The sequence below is a fragment of the Biomphalaria glabrata genome, chromosome 12 (assembly GCF_947242115.1).
Source record: "Biomphalaria glabrata chromosome 12, xgBioGlab47.1, whole genome shotgun sequence".
In the NCBI taxonomy this organism is placed as follows: Eukaryota; Metazoa; Mollusca; class Gastropoda; family Planorbidae; genus Biomphalaria; species Biomphalaria glabrata.
The window spans coordinates 36,575,585-36,599,479 of record NC_074722.1 but is presented as its reverse complement, the minus strand read 5'-3'; the positions used below and the strand labels follow the sequence as shown (position 1 = coordinate 36,599,479).

Here is a 23,895-nt window from a genome sequence, read left to right as displayed (position 1 = left end):
ACTAATGTTTGTATTTACTAAAACACAAATGTTATAATCATATTCTGCAGAATTTTAACGCTCTTTAAGGTCATTTACTAGTAAATCCAACAACTTTTGGCATCTGCATACTTAAAAAAAGTTTCTTTTATTTCAGGAATTTGTGATCAACACTCCAGATTTTGAAGCCACCAAGATCTGGGTTGGTAATTTAGGGAAGCAGGCCACCCATGGCATCCTGTATGCCCAGCTGTACACAGAGGATGGTCTCTGTCATGGGCTTCACACATTTGTTGCCCCAATCAGGGACCCGAAGACACTGCTTGCCTTACCCGGTGTGCTGGTCGGTGACATGGGGGAGAAGATTGGACTTAATGGACTAGATAACGGGTATAATTGAACAGATAATTAAAAATTTTTTTCAATTTTTTTTTACATTTTTTTAAAAATTAATATGATTAGATCATTTTTGTTTTGATATCATCTTAGTTTTTTTTTTTTTTTTAAGATAATTTTCTTCTAAAACCAGCTTTTTGGGGCTGAGCTGTAAACTCTTTTACAATCTGTGTCATGTAGTAAAAGTTGTGAGTGTTTGTAAGAGAATAATGTGTCGGAAATGTCCTTCAAGGGGTGGTGGCTAAGTGGTAAAGCGCTTGGCTTCTTAACATGGGGTCCTGGGTTTGAATCCTGGTAAGGACTGGGATTTTTAATTTGAAATCTTTGGGCGCTTCGGAGTCCACCCAGCTCTAATGGGTACCTGACATTATTTGGGGAAAAGTAAAGGCGGTTGGTCGTTGTGCTGGCCAGGACACCCTCGTTAACCGTAGGCCACAGGAGCACAAGACCTTTATATCATCTGCTTTATAGACCACAATATCATAAAGGAGAACTTTCCTTTTTTTATTTGTAAGAGAATACACTTTTTTGTGAGGTTGCCTAATAGGCAGTAGTGAAACATGAACTAGAAAATGGTTTTAAAAAATATCAAGATTATATGAAAGGCATATGAATGAAAGAGCTATAAATATTCCCAAAAGAGCAATAAGACCTATGTACAGTGTAGAGCAAAAGGTAACATATTAGTTGAAATAGGCAATACATATCAATTTGTTTGTTTTCACTTTAGGTTTGTGGCTTTCAACCAGTTCAGAATCCCACGAGAGAATCTTCTGGACAAGTTTGGTGATGTCACTCCTAGTGGGGAATATGTGACACCTTATAAGGTATTTGTGGTGATTATGTTTTGTATATAATATTGTAAACGGTACGTCATAGAACCTTGGTTGTAAGACTTAAAGAATTCTATGTTTATTTATTATTTTACTATTATTTCATTGGTCCATTGGTTAGGACAGAGTGATGGCGCTTGAAGTTTTGTCATTGTTGACAGGGGACCAGAGTTTTGTGATAGCATAGTAGGAGCCATTATAAGGCAGTTCTGATAGTTAATGTATATTTGGGAAATCAGCTTTTGTTGGCGTTGTCTCTACAGTTATAATTTATTCCTATTGCTTTATTAAATATTTCTTATTCCTAACGCATCCCTGGTGTTTCTTGAAGTATTGCATACGTAATGTAGCCATGTCAAAGTCATAGGCTAGGAGTTCACGACAATCACAACAGTATTGCTCTAGAACTTGATTCAAACATTGTTCTATATAGAATTTTGTTTCTAGGATAATGTAATCATCAATCAATCAATGTAATCAATTATTGATGTGTATAAAGTTTGACTTTGATCATAACTTGAATGGGATACAATTGTGAAACATAGTGTAGCAATATCATTGAGTGGATTTTAGGTCCTGTAACAGGAAATGGCTGATGGGAATTCTTAGAACTTTTTTAGGTCAAATGTAGGCACAGTAACTAGATAGTCTTGCTGTTTTTTTGTGGTCAAGCTCTGTACCTAGTATGTAGTTCAACTTTTTTCTTCTCAAGGTTCAAACATGTGCCTTGTATTGTCATTTATCTATGTCATACATAGACCTTGCAGACCTGCCTACCGTTACGCAAAATCTCCCAAAAATGACCGTCAGTACGCGAATACGCATTTAACCCGTCGCGTTACGCATTTCGTATCCTTTTTTCCCCCCTCTCTTGACTAGCTTACGAGCGGTCACGGAGGTCACGCTAAGCCGTCCTGTTTGGGGGGGGCGGGGGGACAAAGAAAAGGTGGGGGAACACATTGTGTCCAGATCTATACGTTGATTGGTTCTTAAAAGTAATTAGACGTTGATTGGTGCTTAAAAGCAATTAGATTTAGTCAAGAAATGAAGAACGCGAGAGTGAAGGAGTGGCGGGTTGGTACCAAGGTTGGTACCGTCAGTTAGCTGATACACCGTGACTTTTTTTTTTTTTTTTTGTAAGTTCATTAGTAGAAATTAATTATGTTGAATCCCTGATTCCCGTATTCATTTGTATAGAACAAAATATCGAAGTGCTATCGATTCAAAACACATTGAGTGACATTGTAGATATCTAATCTAGATCTGGATTCTAGATCTAGAATCTAGATAACTTGTTATACAGGAATAGATCTAGTTAGAGTCTAGCTTGTCATTACGTTAAATGTCATGATTCTCGAATCTACATTACTCTACACTCTGGATCCAATTTAGTTGTAGCATGATTTAGATTGACTAGATCTAGATCGATAACATCTACTACCATCATGATCTAGTCTAGATTCTTAGTCTTGGTATAGAATAGATCAAGGATGAAGGTAGGCCTACGAAAGTTTGGAGTAGACCTACGTTTGTAGCGGATCCACGGCATCGGTAACACTCTCGAGCCCAGATCTAGAGTAAATTATATTCTATTGATCTAGATTTAGATTGTAGATCTAATCATGACATCTAGATCTAATATATATATATATATATATATATATATGACAAAATAGTGGATCGCGTAAGTATTACGCATTCTGGTGCCAAAATACGCATTTTGACCATCAGCGTTACGCATTTGGACTTTTTTTGGTAGGCAGGTATTGTATTGCTAGCATTGTCATTTATCTAGTGTCAGACATAGACTTTGTATTGCTAGCATTGTTATTTATCTGTTAGACATAGACCTTGTATTGCTAGCATTGTTATTTATCTGTCAGACATAGACCTTGTATTGCTAGCATTGTCATTTATCTATGTCAGACATAGACCTTGTAATGCTAGTATTGTCAGTTGTATAGTGTTAAACACAAACCTTGTATTGGTAGTATTGTCATATATCTAGTGTCAGACATAGGCCTTGTATTGCTAGTATTGTCAGTTCTATAGTGTCAATCATAGATCTTGTACCTAGCTACTGTTACTTATCTAACAACATAGTTCCTGTTCCTAACTATATTTGCTACGTAACTTAAGAAAAAATAAGAAGTGAAGATTTTCAATAATCAATCAGAGAATATATATATATTCTTAAGAGTCTTTGACTAGCATCTCTTTGGCAATTGATTGTCAATTTCTTATCCTAAGGATCCCAGCAAAAGATTTGGCGCATCCCTGGGTGCACTTTCTGGAGGAAGAGTTGGTATCACTGGCATGGGAGTAGCCAACCTCAGACTCTGTATGCCCATAGCAATCAGATACTCTGCTGTCCGGCGGCAGTTTGGTCCAGGAAGTGATGAGATAGCAGTAATAGAATACCAGCTTCAGGTAAGTCGTAGGCTTTTAGAATTTGTTTGAAAGCTTGAGCTCAAGTTTGTAGTTCACATGTTTTCTTCTTTTCTTTTTCTGTGTTCTCGTTATCATGTTGGAAGGTTCCTATAACTAGTTCTAGATCTGAGATAAACTGTGCAGATTAGGCAGCTCTCCACATAGCTTTTCTACCATAGGTGTGTTTTGGAGACATTGTTGTTTTTTTTAGGGTCTTTTGACAGAGTATGCAGCTTTGAAGGACATGGTTGGCATTCTCTGGTGACACCTCACACCGGAAAATGTCATCTGTCTTAATTTTCAGCTTCTAGAACATGTGTTGTCAAATTCTGTCTGAGAACAAAAATGGTAGTTGGTTGTGTTGGAATTGCTTAACTTCTTCTTCTTCTTCTTCTTCTAGCCAGCTTTATTGCAGACTGTGCCAAGGAAAAAAAGTGTGTGCTGTTTTCTTCAGTTGTTCAGCACTGCCATACAGGGTGTCAGTTATGTTGGGCTGTAGTGGAAGTAGGGTCTGCCTAAGGTGGATTAGGGAGGGGCATTCAAAGAGGATGTGGTTTATGGTTTCATAAGGATGGGCGCAGTGTCTGCAAAGGGGGAGTTGTGTGGAGTTTACTTTGTTCAGATGGTAATTTAATAGAGGTGTGTGTCCTGTTCTTAGTTGGAAAATTGTAGATTGTTCTTTGCGGGGGAGGAAGTTAATACTGTCCAGGTTGTTAGGCGTAGTCATTTCTTTGTACATGGCTCTGCCTGTGTTTCCTGATGCCCATTGGTTGATCCACTCCTCTTTGTGATTGTTGACTAACATTGACCCTAGGGTGAGGCAGTTAACAGGTCTATCTGGTTATTCCATAGATGAACCTGCCTTTGATAGCTTATCTGCCTTTTCATTTTCCATGATGCCAATGTGTCCAGGGATCCACTGTAGTGTGATATTGATATTTAATTTTGATATCATCTGATGGATTATCACAATTGGGATTGCTTATAAGAGACATCATTTTTATTAATATACAATATTCATTTCTTTGGATTACTATGACCTTTGACATTTTTAAAAACTTATTTTGTTGTAAGCTACACCAATTATTACCACAACTGTCCCAGTTGAGGAGTTGCTGGAATTATTCACTATAATAATAATAATCATTTAATTTATAGGTGAGTGCTGTTGATGAACATGATGTAGGCTCAAGACGCTGTCTCCTTTACATTTCCACCTTCAGTTCATCAATCTTACCATCACTTATATTTGACCTGACTTTTGTCTCTTCCTGCTATTGTGCACACTAGGAATTATTTTTTTTTTGTGATTCAGGAAACTGATTTGAATTTGCACTCATGAGGCCTAGTCTATCTTGACTTTCTTTCACTTCACTATCAGTACAAGTGAAGATCTTGAATTTTACTGTCTTTAAAAGTGAAAAACTTTAACTTTATTATTTTCAAAAGTGAAGAACTTGAATTTTACTGTCTTATATAAAAATGAAGAACTTGAATCTTACTCTCTTCAGAAGTGATGTCTATTAACTTTCTGAGGTATTTGTTGCCATGCCTTCATATCCTACTTTTGTATATTGATCTGATGACGGCCAGGTTGTGGGGTATGTGCCTTGGTTTGTCTTCACTATGGTCCTGAGTTCAAATCCTGCCATCCTGCAGTTGCTTTAGGATAGGATGTTGTCATAGATGAATATGTTTACATGTGTTTAATCTATTTTTATTTATAATAATTAATAATAATAATAATCTTTATTGTCCGTATGGAAATTTGTCTTACAATTTGTGCATTACACCAAACAAAACAAAAAACATTATAACTATAAGTGTCAGTTAGAATGTATGCACATATGACCTGACGTGTTTTAGTTTTTCATGATATCAGAGGCCAGTGTACTATCAAGAGTAAGAAAGTTATGTGTTCGTCTTGACTGAGCTATTTAGTGTTTTGTAATTAAAGCCGAACCCAGGGACACCTAGACTTGGGGGGGAAAAAATATTTAGTTTTTCTATAGAGCTAAATAGAATAGAAAGCTGTAACTGATCGTCATTTCTGAAGGAAAGTCTGAATCCTCAAACAATTGAAAACTGTACTTTTGTATTGACTGTGCTGATGTTTACATTTTCTAATGATAAAATTCAACCCAACCTGAAAAGTAATAGAGATGATTGGACGTCATATTTATAAAAGTACATTCCCTTTTTCAGACCTTGCAATCTATTGGTCAGATGATGTAAAGGTAATCTTTTTCTGTAGCCCATGATTAATGAGTGTGTCATGTGGCCAGCACGACGACCAACCGCCATTACTTTTCTCTAACTAAAGTCAAGTACCCATTAGAGCTGGGTGGACTCACACAAAGATCCCAAATTAAAAATCCCGGTCCTTACCAGGGTTCAAACCCGGGACCCCTCCCCGTTCAGAAGCCAAGTGTTTTACCACTCAGCCACTGTGCCTCTGTATATATAAGCCTCATTATAAAATATGTTTTCTTTTAATGTAGTATTGCAGCCTACAAAAATTTTTTACATTGTATGTTGACTGTCGAGTAGAGCAGTTAGGATTGTAGAGCTTGTTACACTTTACTAAAGCCATCTTATCACAGATAACTTATCAGCAGTTTTGTGTTATATCATTAGAGGCTTCATAGCATTTAAAAGAAGATAACTATTAAACTAACTTTTTGTTATCTCTTGAAAACTGGGTCATGAAGTTTTGCTGTTTTATAGTTATTAATCTAAACAATCTTTGGCCCTGTACATTGCAATAATAACTTTAAAATAATGAATGGAACAGCAGCAACATGTTGACTAAAAACAATTTTTTTTTTTCATTTTAAAATATTTTAACATCAAGGCATGCTTGACAAGCTCTTTGGCCTAATGTCTGTAAAGATATAGGCGTGAAATGAAGAATGTTTTAAGTCATTGAGACCGGTGTCGAGCATATCTTTGCCATTGACATCACAAAGCTATAAACATGTCTTTATGAATTATATGTGTTTCCCATATGTTCACCTCTTTGATCAGTGTTCAGAAGACTAATATTCTGTACTACAATGTTGTGTTCTAAATTTACAAATATTTTCAATATCTACATTTGGCATACATGAATACTTAATAGCTCGTGATGTGCATTCATTATCTGTGTATCCATTGTGTTTCAATGCAAATGTTGCTGTTTGAATCACTTTTGTCAGATGAACTGTTCTTAACACCACACTTATGAAGGCTTTAATACGAACTGTTTCTTGTTTGAGATTTAGAAACATCTACTAGAGAAATTAGTCTTGACTAACATTTGCATTAACACTTATACATTTGCTTATGATTGCAGACATCAAACAAAAAATATGCAAATGTGTCAAACACAATAAAATAAAGTGAAAATTCGTTGTATTGGTCTCTGTGGCTATTATCCTTGACTTAAGGGGAGGGAACTTTCTCCTTACATGAGTATTAAGCCTTACGTCTAGCATCCAATTGTTGTTAAAATAAAAGACCCTGTCACAATCATCCCTTGCTGCAAAAGATTTGGACTGAGACTAACAATATTTACTTCACAAGTCCTCTGTTGTCACAATACTGACATGTTTAACTGCTACTAGTCTGTGGACCAATTGTTGCTGAATGAATCCATCATGAACCATTAGCAGAGTGAACCATTTGTCATGAATGAATTGCTATTGAACTCATTGTCTGTGAACCATTTGTTATGAATGAATTGCTATTGAACTCATTGTCTGTGAACCATTTGTTATGAATGAATTGCTATTGAACTCATTGTCTGTGAACCATTTGTTATGAATGAATTGCTATTGAACTCATTGTCTGTGAACCATTTGTTATGAATGAATTGCTATTGAACTCATTGTCTGTGAACCATTTGTTATGAATGAATTGCTATTGAACTCATTGTCTGTGAACCATTTGTTATGAATGAATTGCTATTGAACTCATTGTCTGTGAACCATTTGTTATGAATGAATTGCTATTGAACTCATTTTCTGTGAACCATTTGTTATGAATGAATTGCTATTGAACTCATTGTCTGTGAACCATTTGTTATGAATGAATTGCTATTGAACTCATTGTCTGTGAACCATTTGTTATGAATGAATTGCTATTGAACTCATTGTCTGTGAACCATTTGTTATGAATGAATTGCTATTGAACTCATTGTCTGTGAACCATTTGTCGTGAATGAATTGCTATTGAACTCATTGTCTGTGAACCATTTGTTATGAATGAATTGCTATTGAACTCATTTTCTGTGAACCATTTGTTATGAATGAATTGCTATTGAACTCATTTTCTGTGAACCATTTGTTATGAATGAATTGCTATTGAACTCATTGTCTGTGAACCATTTGTCATGAATGAATAGCTATTGAAGTCATTGTCTGTGAACCATTTGTCATGAATGAATTGCTATTGAACTCATTGTCTGTGAACCATTTATCGTGAAACCGTTGCTTGAGGACCTTTGTTCATTACTAAACGAGAGACACTGACAATGTATTTGATAGTACAAGCTGTAACTGGTTAATGTTCTTGATGACTTTTCTTTGAACTTTATGTAAAGATTCTATATGTGTGGCATTACATACTGATTAGTTCTTTTACATACTGATTAGTTCTATTACATGCTGATTAGTTCTGTTTGTATTTTACAAGTTCTTTGCCAAAAGAATCAAGTGCATGCTTTGGTATCCTCACTGGTTCTAAAGTTTTGTGATATGGAGGCAGTGGTACATCCAATGGCTGCATGCATGAATGTTGCTTGATCTAGATTTAATACTGGTGAATTAGGCCCCAGTATAGTGAACTATTGGTTGATTTTTGAAAACTAACCTTTAGGTTTTTGCAATAAATTTACCAAACATTTTTGCTCTCAATAGACTAAATAAAGTGTCTTTTTACTTTCAGCAATGGAGACTCTTCCCTTATTTAGCTGCTACTTATGCCCTTGACATTTTCTCCACTTCCTTCTTCATGAACTTTGTTGAACTTCGAATAGGGGTCATGGTCGGAGACAAAAGTCAAAGACAGGTAAAATAATGACTGTTGTGTGTTCAACATATTGAAACTTTGAAACACTTTTGGGGTCCTACGAAAAGTTTTTCATAAATAACAAATTTAAATTTTAAAAAAAATCAATTCCTGATTTGTATGCTCAAAATTATAGTCAACTTAACACTCCAATTTTATTTGCCATTAATAATAAAAGAGAATACAAAATGGCCAGCATTGAGATCAAATCCATGGCATTCATATTATTAGCGCGATGCTCTATTAACTCCGCATATTCAACTATATGCACATAATTCAGCTCCAAATAAATGGTACAATTTTATTTTCCCTGTGGTTTTGAGTTTTTGACTTGTCATTTTCAATATATAGTCTGTCCATCATGGTTCGATGATGACCACTTTTGTCATCCAGGGAGGGGGCTGAGGGATTTGCACTGGGGTTTTGTGTGTGCGTGGCTGCTGGCACCTATCTGAGCCCGGAATGTTTGGCTGCACACTGGGCATGTTATTCCAGCTAGAGCTAGTGTCATTGACCTTGGCCTTTTTTCTCTGATATTTTTCTTCTGACACCACTTTTCTCTTATTTATTGTTTTCAATATAAAGTGTGAGCTAGTTAGTAGAAGGAATGGGAAAAAAAATATTTTTTTTTTGTGTCAATATAGTTGATGTAAATTTTAATATGTTGGAATAAAGGATTTTTGAATTAACTAATCTACATATGGAAGGAGGTAGTTCCGAATCTCTGACCTACTTTATAAAAAGTCACGTGACTGTGGTCTTATACATGGCGATAATGGCAATATCTTCCTATGATAAGATGTAGATCTAGATTTAGTGCTAGCCTAGATCTAGTAGACCTACTAAATAATCATAAAAATTAGTGAATTATTGTAACATACTTTTTATTACTTAAAGATGTATAGATCGAGACTATTTTCATGTTTAAATTACAATGAAACAAATGAGGTCATTAATGTAAACAATACACACCCACGTGACTGAGAAGAGATGCGGAACTACCTCATTAGATTCAATAATATTAATTTAAATTCACTGTCTACATTTATTGGCTACATATACTGACTATATATATTGACTACATATATTGACCCCATATGTTGACCACATATATTGACCACATATATTGACCCCATATATTGACCACATATATTGACTACATATATTGACTACATATATTGACTACATATATTGACTACATATATTGACCACATATATTGACTACATATATTGACTACATATATTGACAACATATATTGACCACATATATTAACTACATATATTGACCACATATATTGACCACATATATTGACTACATATATTGACCAAATATATTGACCACATATATTGACCACATATATTGACTACATATATTGACCACATATATTGACTACACATATTGACTACATATATTGACCACATATATTGACTACATATATTGACTACATATCCAGGCTGACCTAGGGAAAGAGATCCATGCCTTATCTTGTGCCAGCAAACCTCTCTCAGGATGGGTGGCAAGGGATGCAATCCAGGAGTGCCGTGAAGCCTGTGGTGGACACGGCTATTTCAAAGGTATTTATCCCATTTGTTGTGTCTAAATTTGAGATAAAAATAGTTGTATAAAAATAAAAATAGTTGTCAGCGGTTGTCCTTAGCAGAATATCCAGAGAGAGGCTGGCTCATTCATTCTTCCCTGTCAGCAGTTGTCCTCAGCAGAATATCCACTCATTTATTTATGCTATTCAGACAGATTCTCTTTGGTCAACCCTTTCCTTTTGCTCTTGCTCCCTCCACTTGATTATTTGGACAGATGACCAATACAAATCATCTTTTTGTCCTCATCACAGTATTAAGGAGTTCCTCCTTTAGACCTGCCAGATTGTTTACTTGTAAAAGTAAAAACTTGTTGTGCTTTATTTTCTTGACATTTGTTACCCAACAGTTTTCTGTAACATTTACTCTCAAGGCTTGAATTGTTAAGATAATAACTTTTGAAAGAAGTTTTAGTTTCTCAATTTCGGTATAATCTTTTTAATAATACTATTTTTGGGCAATTTCAGCCCAAGTTGTTTTTTTCAATAACAAGTGTTCCACTTGTTGGCTGTACTTGTTCATTAGTAATATAAGCAACAGGATATTTATGCCACTGTTTTGTTTTTTCTTTTTTTTTTCCCTCTTCTATAAGAGGTGCGGGGGCTGAGTGATAAAGCGCTTGGCTTCTGAACCGGGGGTCCCTGGTTCAAATCCTGGTGAAGACTGGGATTTTAAATTTCCGGATCTGTGGGGGTACCTGACATTAGTTGGGGAAAGAAAAGTTAAGGGCGGTTGGTGGTTGTGCTGGCCTCATGACACCCTCGTTAATTGTGGGCCACAGAAACAAATGACCTCATCTGCCCTATAGATTGCAAGGTCAAAGGGAAACTTTTTTTTTATAACAGTAAAATCTAGATAATTGGAACAAAATTGTGTTGTTCCTTATAAACGGCTTATCTGGTTAACTGTATTCAACTTTATAACAGCATTTGTCATGGTATTTCAGGATTTGGTCTGAATAAGCAGCTGGTCTGATTAAACAGATTGTTTGTAGTTGTGTTTATTTCTTGTTGGAAAGCTGAAAAATATATTATTCCAAGTTAAGGTCTTACAAATGTTTGCATTTTCTTTTATTAGTCAATCGCCTCGGTGACATCCGCAATGACCATGACCCCAATAACACCTATGAGGGAGACAACAATGTTTTACTTCAACAGACCAGCAATTATCTTCTCTCTTTTGTGGAACCAGCATCGGCAGGTTGGATGGAATACTTATTTAAATGGAATTCTCTTTTTTTCATCTTTAAAAAAAACATTGTTAATTTCAATATCTTTTATCTCTGAGATTTTTAAAAAAATTAAGTTTATTCAGCTTGTAAGACAGAAACTTTGAATCTCTTCCATTGTTGTATGATTATTAATGGTTCTCTATTGAACAGGGGAATCTATTAGCAGTCCACTAGGTTCTGTGAATTTTCTGACAAATTTGCAGCAGAGATTAAAGTCTAAATTTACAGCAAAAACTATCGAGGATTGCCTGAACCCACTTGGTAAGTCATTACGGTAGTCATCTCATTTCTTTTGTTTGTCTAGCATTAAGCTATCTATGCTTTGAAAAAACACTGAAATTTATTAATTGTAATTAATAAATGAGGTTGATTTTAAGTAAAAATGTTTATGTTGAAGTATAGATAGGCCCAGTTCAGAACTGAAAAATGGTATTATAATATTATATATATTATAATAATATAACTTCATGGGGAAAATGTATTTAAAATGAGTCTCTTTTGTTAGGCATTCTTTCCTTGGTCACCAATGTACTGTGAAATGTTGATGAAGGGCTACTGTATTTATGTTTTTAACTGTGAATTGTAATGATATGAAATGCATGCATACAAAACTGAATCTCTTAACTAAAAAGTTCATTTTAATCCCCTGCACAACTCCAGTATGGGTCTTTGTTCAGAACTGTTGACATCAATCTCTTCCATGAGATCTTTCTTTCATTGCTTTTACACTTAATTCAATGAACAAATATGAAGAATCTAATTTTAACTGAAATTTCTACTTTCAAACTTTAGCTGTACATTAAAACTTTAGCTTTTTTTTTTGCCTGCCAGAATTTTTGCAAACACAATACACAAGTACAAGTCTTTGTTCAGAACTGTTGACATCAATCTCTTCCATGAGATCTTTCTTTCATTGCTTTTACACTTAATCTATCGCATTACGGAAAGTCAAGCTGTCTAATAATAATAATAAGAAAAAAAAACTGAGTTGGAAAAACAAAGAAAATATGGGAACCTAGGCTTGGAAATTAAGCGTATATGGAAGTTATCCAAAATACCAATATACCCAATTGTTATATCAACTGAGGGGATAATAACAACTGACTTCACATTCCCTTAACATTCCTAGGAACATCCTCATTGCCTGTCAGAGGGCGGTACTACAGACTCACTCATAATTTACATGTGAATAGTTTATATCAGATAGTTTATTACAATAGTTTACATACATTTGTTATGTCGTTAATAAAATAAAGAAACTGCCAGGATTCGAACCCATCCCATATTCTGATCAACAATGGGGATTGAAAGCATTGATCACTTATCTGTTAAACCTCCTTCATCCATAATCTGTACATTTAGCTATTTATATATCATCCAGATATCTCTTTTATTTATATAGACTGTACTTATTTTTATATCATCCAGATATCTCTTTTATTTATATCGACTGTACTTATATCTTTATATCATCCAGATATCTCTTTTATTTTTATCGACTGTACTTATTTTTATATCATCAAATTATCTCTTTTATTTATATAGACTGTACTTATTTTTATATCATCCAAATATCTCTTTTATTTTTATAGACTGTACTTAGTTTTATATCATCCAGATATCTCTTTTATTTTTATAGACTGTACTTATTTTTATATCATCCAGATGTCTCTTTTATTTTTATAGACTGTACTTAGTTTTATATCATCCAGATATCTCTTTTATTTTTATAGACTGTACTTATTTTTATATCATCCAGATATCTCTTTTATTTTTATAGACTGTACTTATTTTTATATCATCCAGATATCTCTTTTATTTTTATAGACTGTACTTAGTTTTATATCATCCAGATATCTCTTTTATTAATATCGACTGTACTTATTTTTATATCATCCAGATATCTCTTTTATTTATATCGACTGTACTTATATCTTTATATCATCCAGATATCTCTTTTATTTTTATAGACTGTACTTAGTTTTATATCATCCAGATATCTCTTTTATTTTTATAGACTGTACTTATTTTTATATCACCCAGATATCTCTTTTATTTATATCGACTGTACTTATATCTTTATATCATCCAGATATCTCTTTTATTTTTATAGACTGTACTTAGTTTTATATCATCCAGATATCTCTTTTATTTTTATAGACTGTACTTATTTTTATATCATCCAGATATCTCTTTTATTTTTATAGACTGTACTTAGTTTTATATCATCCAGATATCTCTTTTATTTTTATAGACTGTACTTATTTTTATATTATCCAGATGTCTCTTTTATTTATATAGACTGTACTTAGTTTTATATCATCCAGATATCTCTTTTATTTTTATAGACTGTACTTATTTTTATATCATCCAGATATCTCTTTTATTTTTATAGACTGTACTTAGTTTTATATCATCCAGATATCTCTTTTGTTTTTATAGACTGTACTTAGTTTTATATCATCCAAATATCTCTTTTATTTATATAGACTGTACTTATTTTTATATCATCCAGATATCTCTTTTATTTTTATAGACTGTATTTATTTTTATATCATCCAAATATCTCTTTTATTTTTATCGACTGTACTTATTTTTATAGCATCCAGATATCTCTTTTATTTTTATAGACTGTACTTATTTTTATATCATCCAGATGTCTCTTTTATTTATATAGACTGTACTTATTTTTATATCATCCAGATGTCTCTTTTATTTATATCGAATGTACTTATCTTCTTAGTTGCCCTTGATGCCTACAAGTGGCTTGTGTCCTACCTTCTAGTGGAGAGCAATCGCAGGCTGGCAGAGCAGACTTCATCTGGGAAAGATCCTTTCACTGCTAGGAATGACAGTCAGGCTTATTACTGCAGATCTCTGGCACTTGCCTTTATAGAAGTAAGATCTCAGAAAAAAAAAAGTGTTTCTGGATTTTTTAATGTTTATGGTTTTTATTGTAATATTTTTTATGTGCCTAATTGCCCAAGATCAGACAAGATGAAGGCAGTGCTCGTATGACTCTGACTGATAGCAAAAGGACTGAGGTGGCCCTTGACATAGAAAGATTAAGAAAATCTGCCCTGTCTAATAGCCCTAAAACAGATGCATTTGCATGCATGAACTATGGCAAACTTTGCCAATCCAGAATGGGCTTGTTTAGTCTCGACTGTTGGGGGACAGTGCCCGACGACCTCCTGGTGGTGTCCCCTCATAACTGGAGTAAGTCCACCCTTTGCTTTCAGGGTGGTCCGAAAAGGGCTAACGTTGCGGGAGCCCCAACCTTCCTAGCAGGCTCTCATGCTCTCCTGGTGCAGAGTTCTGCTGGTGAGGTCTGGGTAATGCTAAGCTCTGATCAACATAACCCCTGCACACTCGTCTGGTGTAGGGATTTGTGTATGTCGAGGCTTTAGCTAATGCTGAACTGATCAGCCGCCGCCCTGTAGACTAGTGGAGGGTCAAGCCATCAAAATTTACGGGCCCTAAACTGGTGGCTTTAAAAAAAGGTCTCCTGCCTCACTCCACTTTCGTGGATTAAACCCTGATGATGATGATGAGTCTTGACTGTCTGCCCTGACACCAGTTATAGTCTAGGATCCATCCATTGTCATCCAAGCCAGGTGAAGACAATTATTAATTGTCATTGCTACGTTCCCTTCGTCGTTGTTTAGTTTAGTTTTATGAATGTATTTAATAATAATAATTTAATTTATAGAGCCCTGTTTACAAACAAAATGTAGACTCAAGGCGCTGTGATTTAATTAAAAACATAAACATGAGAGTTAAAAAGAAAAACTAAAAAGAAAAACTAATCTAAAAAAGTTTTAAAGAGATAGGTCTTAATGTTCTTCTTGAATGTAGTGTAGCAGGTTGTCTGTCTGAGACAAAATTGAATGTCTGTACATTTCTTTAATTACAGCATACAGTGCTGGAACGTTTTGTACTGATTCTGGAGTCCAAGAACGATGAGCCGACTCCTGTAGCTCTAAGACCAGTGCTACAGAGACTGTGTGCTTTGTATGGACTTTGGAGTCTAGAGAAACATCTAGCCACACTCTATCAAGGTTAGTGTATACTAAATCTTTTGTTATTATCAGTGAACTGTATTTTAAATCAACTCTTAAGAATTCCCTCAAGAAATGTGGACTCAAGACGCATGACTGGAAAATACTAACCCATGATGCCTCTCATGGCTTAGAGTCGTGAGTGTTTCAGGTTATGAGGCCAAGAGATGACAAAGAAAAAAGACTAGCCGAAAATGTAGAGCAAAAGCAGACAATACTGCTATAGAACCAACCTCCCCATGTCTTAAGTGTGATCAGCTTTTCATAGCAAAGATTGGACTTCACAGCCTTGATGGAAAGACTATTGTGCTCATGAAAAAGCTTTTCTATGTTAATTCACCTAAGCATAAAAATTAAATGTACTCCTTCTAGACCTTGCAATCTATCAGAGAAAATGATGTAAAGCTCATCTGTAACTGGCTGATGATTATGTAGCCAGCACAACGCTCCATCCCCTTTACTTCCCCAGTGTATTTTAGTTAACCATCAGAGCTGAGTGGACTGAGTGAATACTGTCAAAACCTTTACACCAAAATTCACCAACGTCTTTTCTATCTCAGAAAGCTAAGGAAGTTTAACGTCGACAAAACTATAATTAAACTTTTTTTATACAGCAACCATCATCAGTCTAATTAACTGTGTGCCATCACCTGCTGCTATGGTAATACTTCACTGGCACAAAGACTTAGACTAAGTAGACGAATTAAAAAAGCATCGTATATCACTCGAACACAGCTACCATCTCTTGAAGAGCTTTTCCATGAAAGATGCCTTTCCAAAACACTCACGATTCTTAAAGATAACCTTCACCCATTAAACCACTATTACATAAGATCTGAACGAAGTGGTCGTCTCCTTTCCATTATTACTAAAACAGAAAGATTTAAAAACTCCTTCATCCCACTGTCGGTCAGAGTGTTACAAGATCATCTGTCATCATCGAGTAGTTCATAGAAGTCTATTCACAAAGCGCTGGTTGTGAGTGTGTATGTGTTTCGTGTGTGAATGTTGTTCGTATTTGCATCTATAATGTTATTGTTACGCTGAGGTTGTCAATTGTTGTCAAACTGAATTTCCATTCGATTGGATCAATAAAAATTATCTTACCTTATCTAAAAACCTGAAATTCAAATCCCAATCTTCACTGGAAATCAAACTCGAGACTCCACAATTCCAAAATTAAACACTTTATCACTCAGCTACCTGCCTCTAATCTTATTAGGGTCAGTGGCTTAAGTGAATGGTTATTATGCTGCTAGGTCTACTATAGACTCGAAACATGTAACAGCCGTTTAATTTTATTTAGCCTTGTATCAAGGAATGTTATTCATGTACCCTAAAGAAGAAAAAAATGTACATAGATTTAATCAGGTAAAATTGTTGTGTTTATGTTGTTGTAATGTCTGTTCACCAGGTGGCTATGTGTCTGGCGGTGATTCCCCAAGACTGATCAGAGAGACCATCCTCCAGCTGTGCACACTGCTGAAGCCTGATGCAGTTTCCCTGGTGGATGCTATTGCCCCTCCAGACTTTATACTCAATTCACCCATTGGCTGCTCTGATGGCCAGGTATTTAATTTGTATAGTCTGTGAAACAAATGAATATAAACTAGCTCCTTATTGTGGTCATACTTGGAGGCTGTATCTTTGCTTTGATCAAACCTGCCTCGTTCTGAGCTTCTTATTGTGGTCATACTTGGAGGCTGTATCTTTGCTTTGATGAAATATGCCTGTGTTCTGAGCTTCTTATTGTGGTCATACTTGGAGGCTGTATCTATGCTCTGATCAAACGTGCCTCTGTGTTCTGAGCTTGTCTTTTGATATGTTTGTCTTTGTTGTACAAAGAACTCATTTAAACTTTGTGATGCTGTCAGCAGTCTCCATGGTTCTGTTCATCTTTACCATAACATCAGTCTTTCATTGATGAAGACTAGTTTTAGACTTCTAATTGCTTGTCATTATTATTTATTTATGTTTTAAAATGACTCCTGTGTAGTCTGCTGTCAGGGCACATAAAAACTGATAGGGTGATGCCAGCGTATCAAGAATTGATTTGAGGTTGATCATGATGAATCTTAATATTGTATTTGTAAACTAATTTCTTGCTGGAAGTTGAACAAAGTAAAATGTAAATTTGACTGCTTATTTATTAAGGTTTAAAACCTAGGTTTTTTATTCCATTATTTTCTGTTCCACATATTATTCAAATGGTTGAAAGATAATTTTTTTGCTCTTTTGATGCTCATTTTAATTTTTTTTTTCTCTCTCTCTTCCTGATTTTATTAGAGAATTTTATAAAAGCTTATTCAGTTAAGGGACTTTCGTGGTCTATATATAATTGCTTGATCATAGTTTTCAAGGTATGGTTGCTAAATAATGGTGCAGTGTAAAATAACTGCCAAGATCTTTTAATATGTTTTGTATTCCAAATCTGTGCATACGAAATGAAATATGCCCAAAAAAGAAGGGGGGGGGGGGGTACTTTTAGTCCCACCTTTGCTATTGAGCGCTATGGGCGATGGAGTTTTAGATTTATTTTCAGTAGTGTTTAAACTTGTTATTGTAAATAATTTGGTACAAAACTAGCCGCATAAAATGTATTAATCTATAAAATAATTTTTTTCAGATTTATAAAAACTTGTATAGCGCCATGCTCCAGGGCAGTAAGAGTCTGGAGAGAGCTGAGTATTGGCAGGAAGCTATCACCCCACCACCACCCAGGACACCAGCCAAACTTTAGACTTAGTTATCACCTAGATTCTAAACTCTAGTTTCAACTTGAACTTTTCACCTGAAACAGGGGATATATATATATATATATATATATATGTAATGCTTTATGTTGTCATGAACTATATATGTTGTGCAATAAACCAAGAGTATTGTAAATAAAGGATAGGAAGACAAAAGTAAAGAATAATTTGGAAGACAAATATAAAGAATAAATTGGAAGACAAAAGTAAAGAATAATTTGGAAGACAAATGTAAAGAATAAATTGGAAGACAAATGTAAAGAATAAATTGGAAGACAAAAGTAAAGAATAAATTGGAAGACAAAAGTAAAGAATAAATTGGAAGACAAATGTAAAGAATAAACTGGATGAAAAACTGATTTAAAGATTTAATTTGTTTAAACAAATATTTTTATCTTGATATTTGTGAAAGGAGAAAAGAATTAATTACATAGTTTTCTTTGTGAATGTGCTTGCACTGTAGGAAATTATTCTAAACAGATTTTGAACTTGGAGGATGGGATACATTTTTTTTCTGAGCATGTCCCTAGTGCCATATATTTATTGTATTGACAGAGGGAATGAGTCCAAAAGAGATTATTAATATTTGCCTTCTTGTATTTCTACAACACGTTTGTCTGGACATTCCAAATTGTATTGTTTGTGTCGGTCTGTCAGACGTCAGCGCAAAGTGATAACCTATTGTTCTAAGAACAAAATTTTGACCGATGATGAGTGACACCGTTTCCAGACAAATCTTACATAATAGATTTTTTTGTTTTTTGTTGTTTTCTCTTGTTATGCTTTTGTTGATTTCTGAAATTGATTTTCATGACATTGAAGATTATTTTAATCTCCATTCTCTAAATTTTGCTTAATGAGCTTCTATCATAATCAACTTTTTGACAAAACTATTTCACTTGAAGTCATTCCAAAATGTCATTTGTTATATTTCATTCTTTTGGTTCGTAAATTGCGTGATAGATAGCCTGATGTGTTATTTTTGTAGAACCAGGTAACTGTTGAAAAAGTTGTCACAAAATCTGGTTTTGTTTCTCTTTGATTAAACTGACAAAAAAAAAACAATTAAAAAACTTGTTACTTAGGTATCACTTACCTGTATATTCAAATTACTTTTTCAATCAACAAAATGTCAATTCCTGTATGTGCAGCTTTAACCCTACCAGCCCTGAGCCCCTGAAACATACAGTCCCCTATGTCCTGAGCTCATGAGGGCCTTGACCCTCTTTACTTACTATCTTTGAAGCTCTAGAGCTAATGAAAGTCAAGGAGTTTTTCTGACCAGTCAATCTCTCACAGTATCATTCAGTGCAAGTAAAAACATTCTTCTTTATGAAGTTTTTACCTCAAAGAGTTTAAATCAACTAAAATATCAATCAACTTTAGGCGTGGTCGAGAGGCCAAGTGCGCTTGAACTTGGCTTGGCTACCTAGAAGGGGGCTCGAGGTTCGACACCTGACTCTGGCAGAGTTGTGTTTACTGAGCTGTCCAAAGGCAGCACGGAAAACCAACTCCTAGATACCCCCTCCCCCCCACTGGTCCACTAATGAGATTGGACCAAAAGCGCTCTGAGCATGCTATAAGCATGAAAGTAGCGCTATATAAAAGCTATAATTTTTTAATTTTTTTTTTATTACAAGCCTAGACCTACCTTATATATGCCTGGTTCATGTTAACTCTTTCTCTCCTGATTGACGATACCATCGTTGATTTGACCACTTCAAAATATTTTCTGGTTTTATACATTAATTTGTGTTTTATAAAAAGAGCATGCATTCCCATATGCCAAATAAAATATTTTCTGATTACAAAGTTACTGACCTTAAATCATAAAGGAGAAGTGAACTACAAATGAGTAAAATGAATAATTCCGTTGGATCAGAGAAAAAGAGTTAACTCCAAATTTTCAGAAAATTCTCATGTAAAACCACACCCATTCAATGTAAACACATGGGCGCAACCGTTGGCCAAGCTTAACATGTAGTTTTATTATGATTGGTTGGTTATTTTTAGATTCTAATTTTTTTAAAAACAGAATTGGCAAGTACTGAAAAAACAGTCCACCATCTTAGTAACCATTAAGAAATTACAGATAAATTGGTACACTGGTCTGGTAGTGTTAATTAATGGGAATTGTCTACTGGTCTGGTAGTGTTAATTAATGGGAATTGTCTACTGGTCTGGTAGTGTTAATTAATGGGAATTGTCTACTGGTCTGGTAGTGTTAATTAATGGGAATGGTCTACTGGTCTGGTAGTGTTAATTAATGGGAATGGTCTACTGGTCTGGTAGTGTTAATTAATGGGAATGGTCTACTGGTCTGGTAGTGTTAATTAATGGGAATGGTCTACTGGTCTGGTAGTGTTAATTACTGGGAATGGTCTACTGGTCTGGTAGTGTTAATTAATGGGAATGGTCTACTGGTCTGGTAGTGTTAATTACTGGGAATGGTCTACTGGTCTGGTAGTGTTAATTAATGGGAATGGTCTACTGGTCTGGTAGTGTTAATTACTGGGAATGGTCTACTGGTCTGGTAGTGTTAATTAATGGGAATGGTCTACTGGTCTGGTAGTGTTAATTAATGGGAATGGTCTACTGGTCTGGTAGTGTTAATTAATGGGAATGGTCTACTGGTCTGGTAGTGTTAATTAATGGGAATGGTCTACTGGTCTGGTAGTGTTAATTAATGGGAATGGTCTACTGGTCTGGTAGTGTTAATTAATGGGAATGGTCTACTGGTCTGGTAGTGTTAATTAATGGGAATGGTCTACTGGTCTGGTAGTGTTAATTAATGGGAATTGTCTACTGGTCTGGTAGTGTTAATTAATGGGAATGGTCTACTGGTCTGGTAGTGTTAATTAATGGGAATGGTCTAATGCTGAGATGTTTTCCCTTTCAAGTGATACTTTTATCATTACCATTGTGTAGTGGGGAGGGATAGAAGGGTCCATGTCATTTTTGTTTTTTTTCATGCCCAAGTTAAAAAAGAATAATTGTTGTCTTTTGTTTTTTAACCAACTATTTTAGCCTCTATGTTAAAGTAATGTATTGAGAAAATGTTATAAAATATATAAATTGAGCATGTTGTTATGGTCTTTGGAAAATTTAGTTGGTAATAATAGATGTGAGAGATATTTGATATTTGCTTATTAAACTAGATGTATAGAAAATAGAATAAACATGCTTATATACAACCCCCTGCTGGAGCAAGTAAAAACAAAGGATGTATGGGCCACATGGCCTTCATCATGTTTATTGTATTTGTTTTACACTCCTTCACCCCAGCAGCAGTAAATCTATGTGTTTAAATAAAAGTATGGGGTTTTTTTTGCTTGTTCAAAACATTTATTTGGAAATACTGTACTTGCTGAAATAGGTGTAACAGGATTTTTGTTGGAGTACATTTTTTGTTTTTTTAACAGTTATAATTTTACACACATCTTGAAGATAGATTCACAATTAAGGTCAACACTAGCCTCTTGTTGACCAACCGTTTGTTGAACATTTCTTTCCCTTAGCTTAATTTTCACAATGTTCTCACCTATTGTGGGGGCGCGGTGGCTGCGGGGTTAAGCGCTTGGCTTCTAAATCCTGTGGGTCCTGGGTTAGAATCTTGGTGAAGACGGATTTTGAATTTCGAGTTTTTTTAGAGCACCTCTTAGTCCAGCCAACTCTTATGGGTACCTGAGTTAAGTTGGGGAAAGCAACTGTTGGTCATTGTGCTGGCCACATAGCACCTTGATCTTTAACCCTTGGCCAAAGAAACAGGTGACCTTAACATCATCTGCCCTATAGATCGCATGGTCTGAAAGGGAACTTATATTTACTTGCTTGCCTATAGTGAGGCTCAATCCAAGACACTATATTTCCATCAAGTTACTATCTTATTTTTAGCAGCTTCAATAGTCTCCCTCTCTTCAGGGTCTGCTCAAACATTTTCAGCTTGTTTCTTACCATCAATACTACACTCTCACTTCTCATAGTTCTGCTCAACATTTTCAACTTTGGGATTGAGATTTGAGAGAAATGGACTATTCATGCTGTCCTGCACCTTTTTTTTAATGGCAAATCTTTTGAGATGGGTTGCCACAAGTCTCTCTGAATTTTTTTTTCATCATTACTAAAATTTTCTTCTCACTCTGCTGTTGACGTCTGTGAATCGAAAATGTATTTCATTATGTACTGTTTGTACTGGAGATGAAAGACTCTGTGACTCAAAGAAATCTAAATTTTATCTAATGTTTTATTTCATTGATTTGTATTTTGAGCTTGCGTTTAATGTTTTTGAATGTAGTAACAACTGAGATTATCATGCCATGCTCTTGTGATATATGCCTTGAACTTTTGTAACAATGGCTCTGAGTTGAAATCCTGATAGCTTCCATCCCTGGTCGTCCTGTAGGCGATTTAGACTAGGACATAATAATCTTTATTTCTTAAGTAATTTGAAAGTTATAAAACAAACTCTGACCTATATATTTTTCTTAATATTTAAATTTTGTTACTTACATAATGAGACAATACTCTGTCACTATTCTAGGTTATTTGATATATACGAAATGGGTTGTTTCAATGTAGCTAGATTACAAGAGAAATGGAAGTAGAAATCTTTCTCTTCATTCAAGTTCACTCCATCGTTCATGGCCGACGGCCGTATGTAAACAATAGTCATGGTCGCTGACCATCGTCCTCCCCCCCCCTTTTTTTTTTCCCAATTATGTTTATTTGAGATTATCATCTCCCTTACTTTACAGGTTTTATATTGCAACTGTCAGCAATCTGTTTTTTTCTAATTCCGATTGTCATCAAAGGCATGATAGATGTGACTGGTTAGTTGGAACTTATTGATATTCTATTGACTCTGCTTCTTACAGAGAACATATCATTCACAGCATTTGGGATTCTACTTAAATGTACATTTTGTTTGATGTTTTTGATACTTTTCCCTATAGTCATGTGAAAACATCAGAACCAGGAATATTAGCAGTATTTCCTTGTTTATCAAAGTATTGAAAGAAATAAAGCTTAGAATTTATTGAAGCATTTTTGTTGTTGTTGTTGTGATGAATATTTGTAATAAAACAAAGAATTTATGCAAAGAAATGATCACCAAATTATAAACATAAAATTTTATAGTAAGTTCGAGTTTTGCTCTTACAAAATATGTAACACGCACTAAATATAAACTTTTGATGAATAATTCAACCATGATTCAACAATAAAGCAGAAATACAATAGTGTGTAATTAGTATTTAATCATTTCAATATGACAAAAGGTGATACGCAAATTCAGAGAAGAGCAAGCAGGACAAATAATCAATGATGGCAAGACAATAATATATTCAGGACATGACAAGGAGCACATTGGTGGTGTAGGAATCATCATGTCTAAAATAGCAGCTTCAGCGCTAATTGCTTGGAAGCCGGTCAGTGACCGCATCATTACAGCTCGACTCCAAACAAAGCAAATTAAAGTCACTACCATCCAAGCTTATGCTCCTACAGAGGATGCAGAAGATACCATCAAAGATCATTTCTATAATCAACTACAAACCACTCTTGATGAA

At 34.8% G+C, this 23,895-nt stretch overlaps 1 protein-coding gene across 3 annotated transcripts in view; it reads left to right on the top strand.

Annotated features, from left to right (window-relative positions):
- Window positions 1–23,368, top strand: part of LOC106054747 (peroxisomal acyl-coenzyme A oxidase 3-like) — a 30,689-nt gene extending 7,321 nt beyond the window's left edge. For all 3 annotated transcript variants that reach the window (XM_056006224.1, XM_056006225.1, XM_056006226.1), the window contains exons 6-16: window positions 137–369; window positions 1,106–1,202; window positions 3,459–3,638; window positions 8,565–8,687; window positions 10,142–10,262; window positions 11,361–11,483; window positions 11,665–11,775; window positions 14,258–14,412; window positions 15,431–15,575; window positions 16,990–17,144; window positions 18,202–23,368. In XM_056006224.1, the coding sequence (XP_055862199.1) occupies window positions 137–369; window positions 1,106–1,202; window positions 3,459–3,638; window positions 8,565–8,687; window positions 10,142–10,262; window positions 11,361–11,483; window positions 11,665–11,775; window positions 14,258–14,412; window positions 15,431–15,575; window positions 16,990–17,144; window positions 18,202–18,315 (1,557 nt within the window). In that variant the 3' untranslated portion in view covers window positions 18,316–23,368. The remainder of the gene's footprint in view (window positions 1–136; window positions 370–1,105; window positions 1,203–3,458; window positions 3,639–8,564; window positions 8,688–10,141; window positions 10,263–11,360; window positions 11,484–11,664; window positions 11,776–14,257; window positions 14,413–15,430; window positions 15,576–16,989; window positions 17,145–18,201) is intronic.
- The last annotated feature ends 527 nt before the right edge of the window (window positions 23,369–23,895 follow it).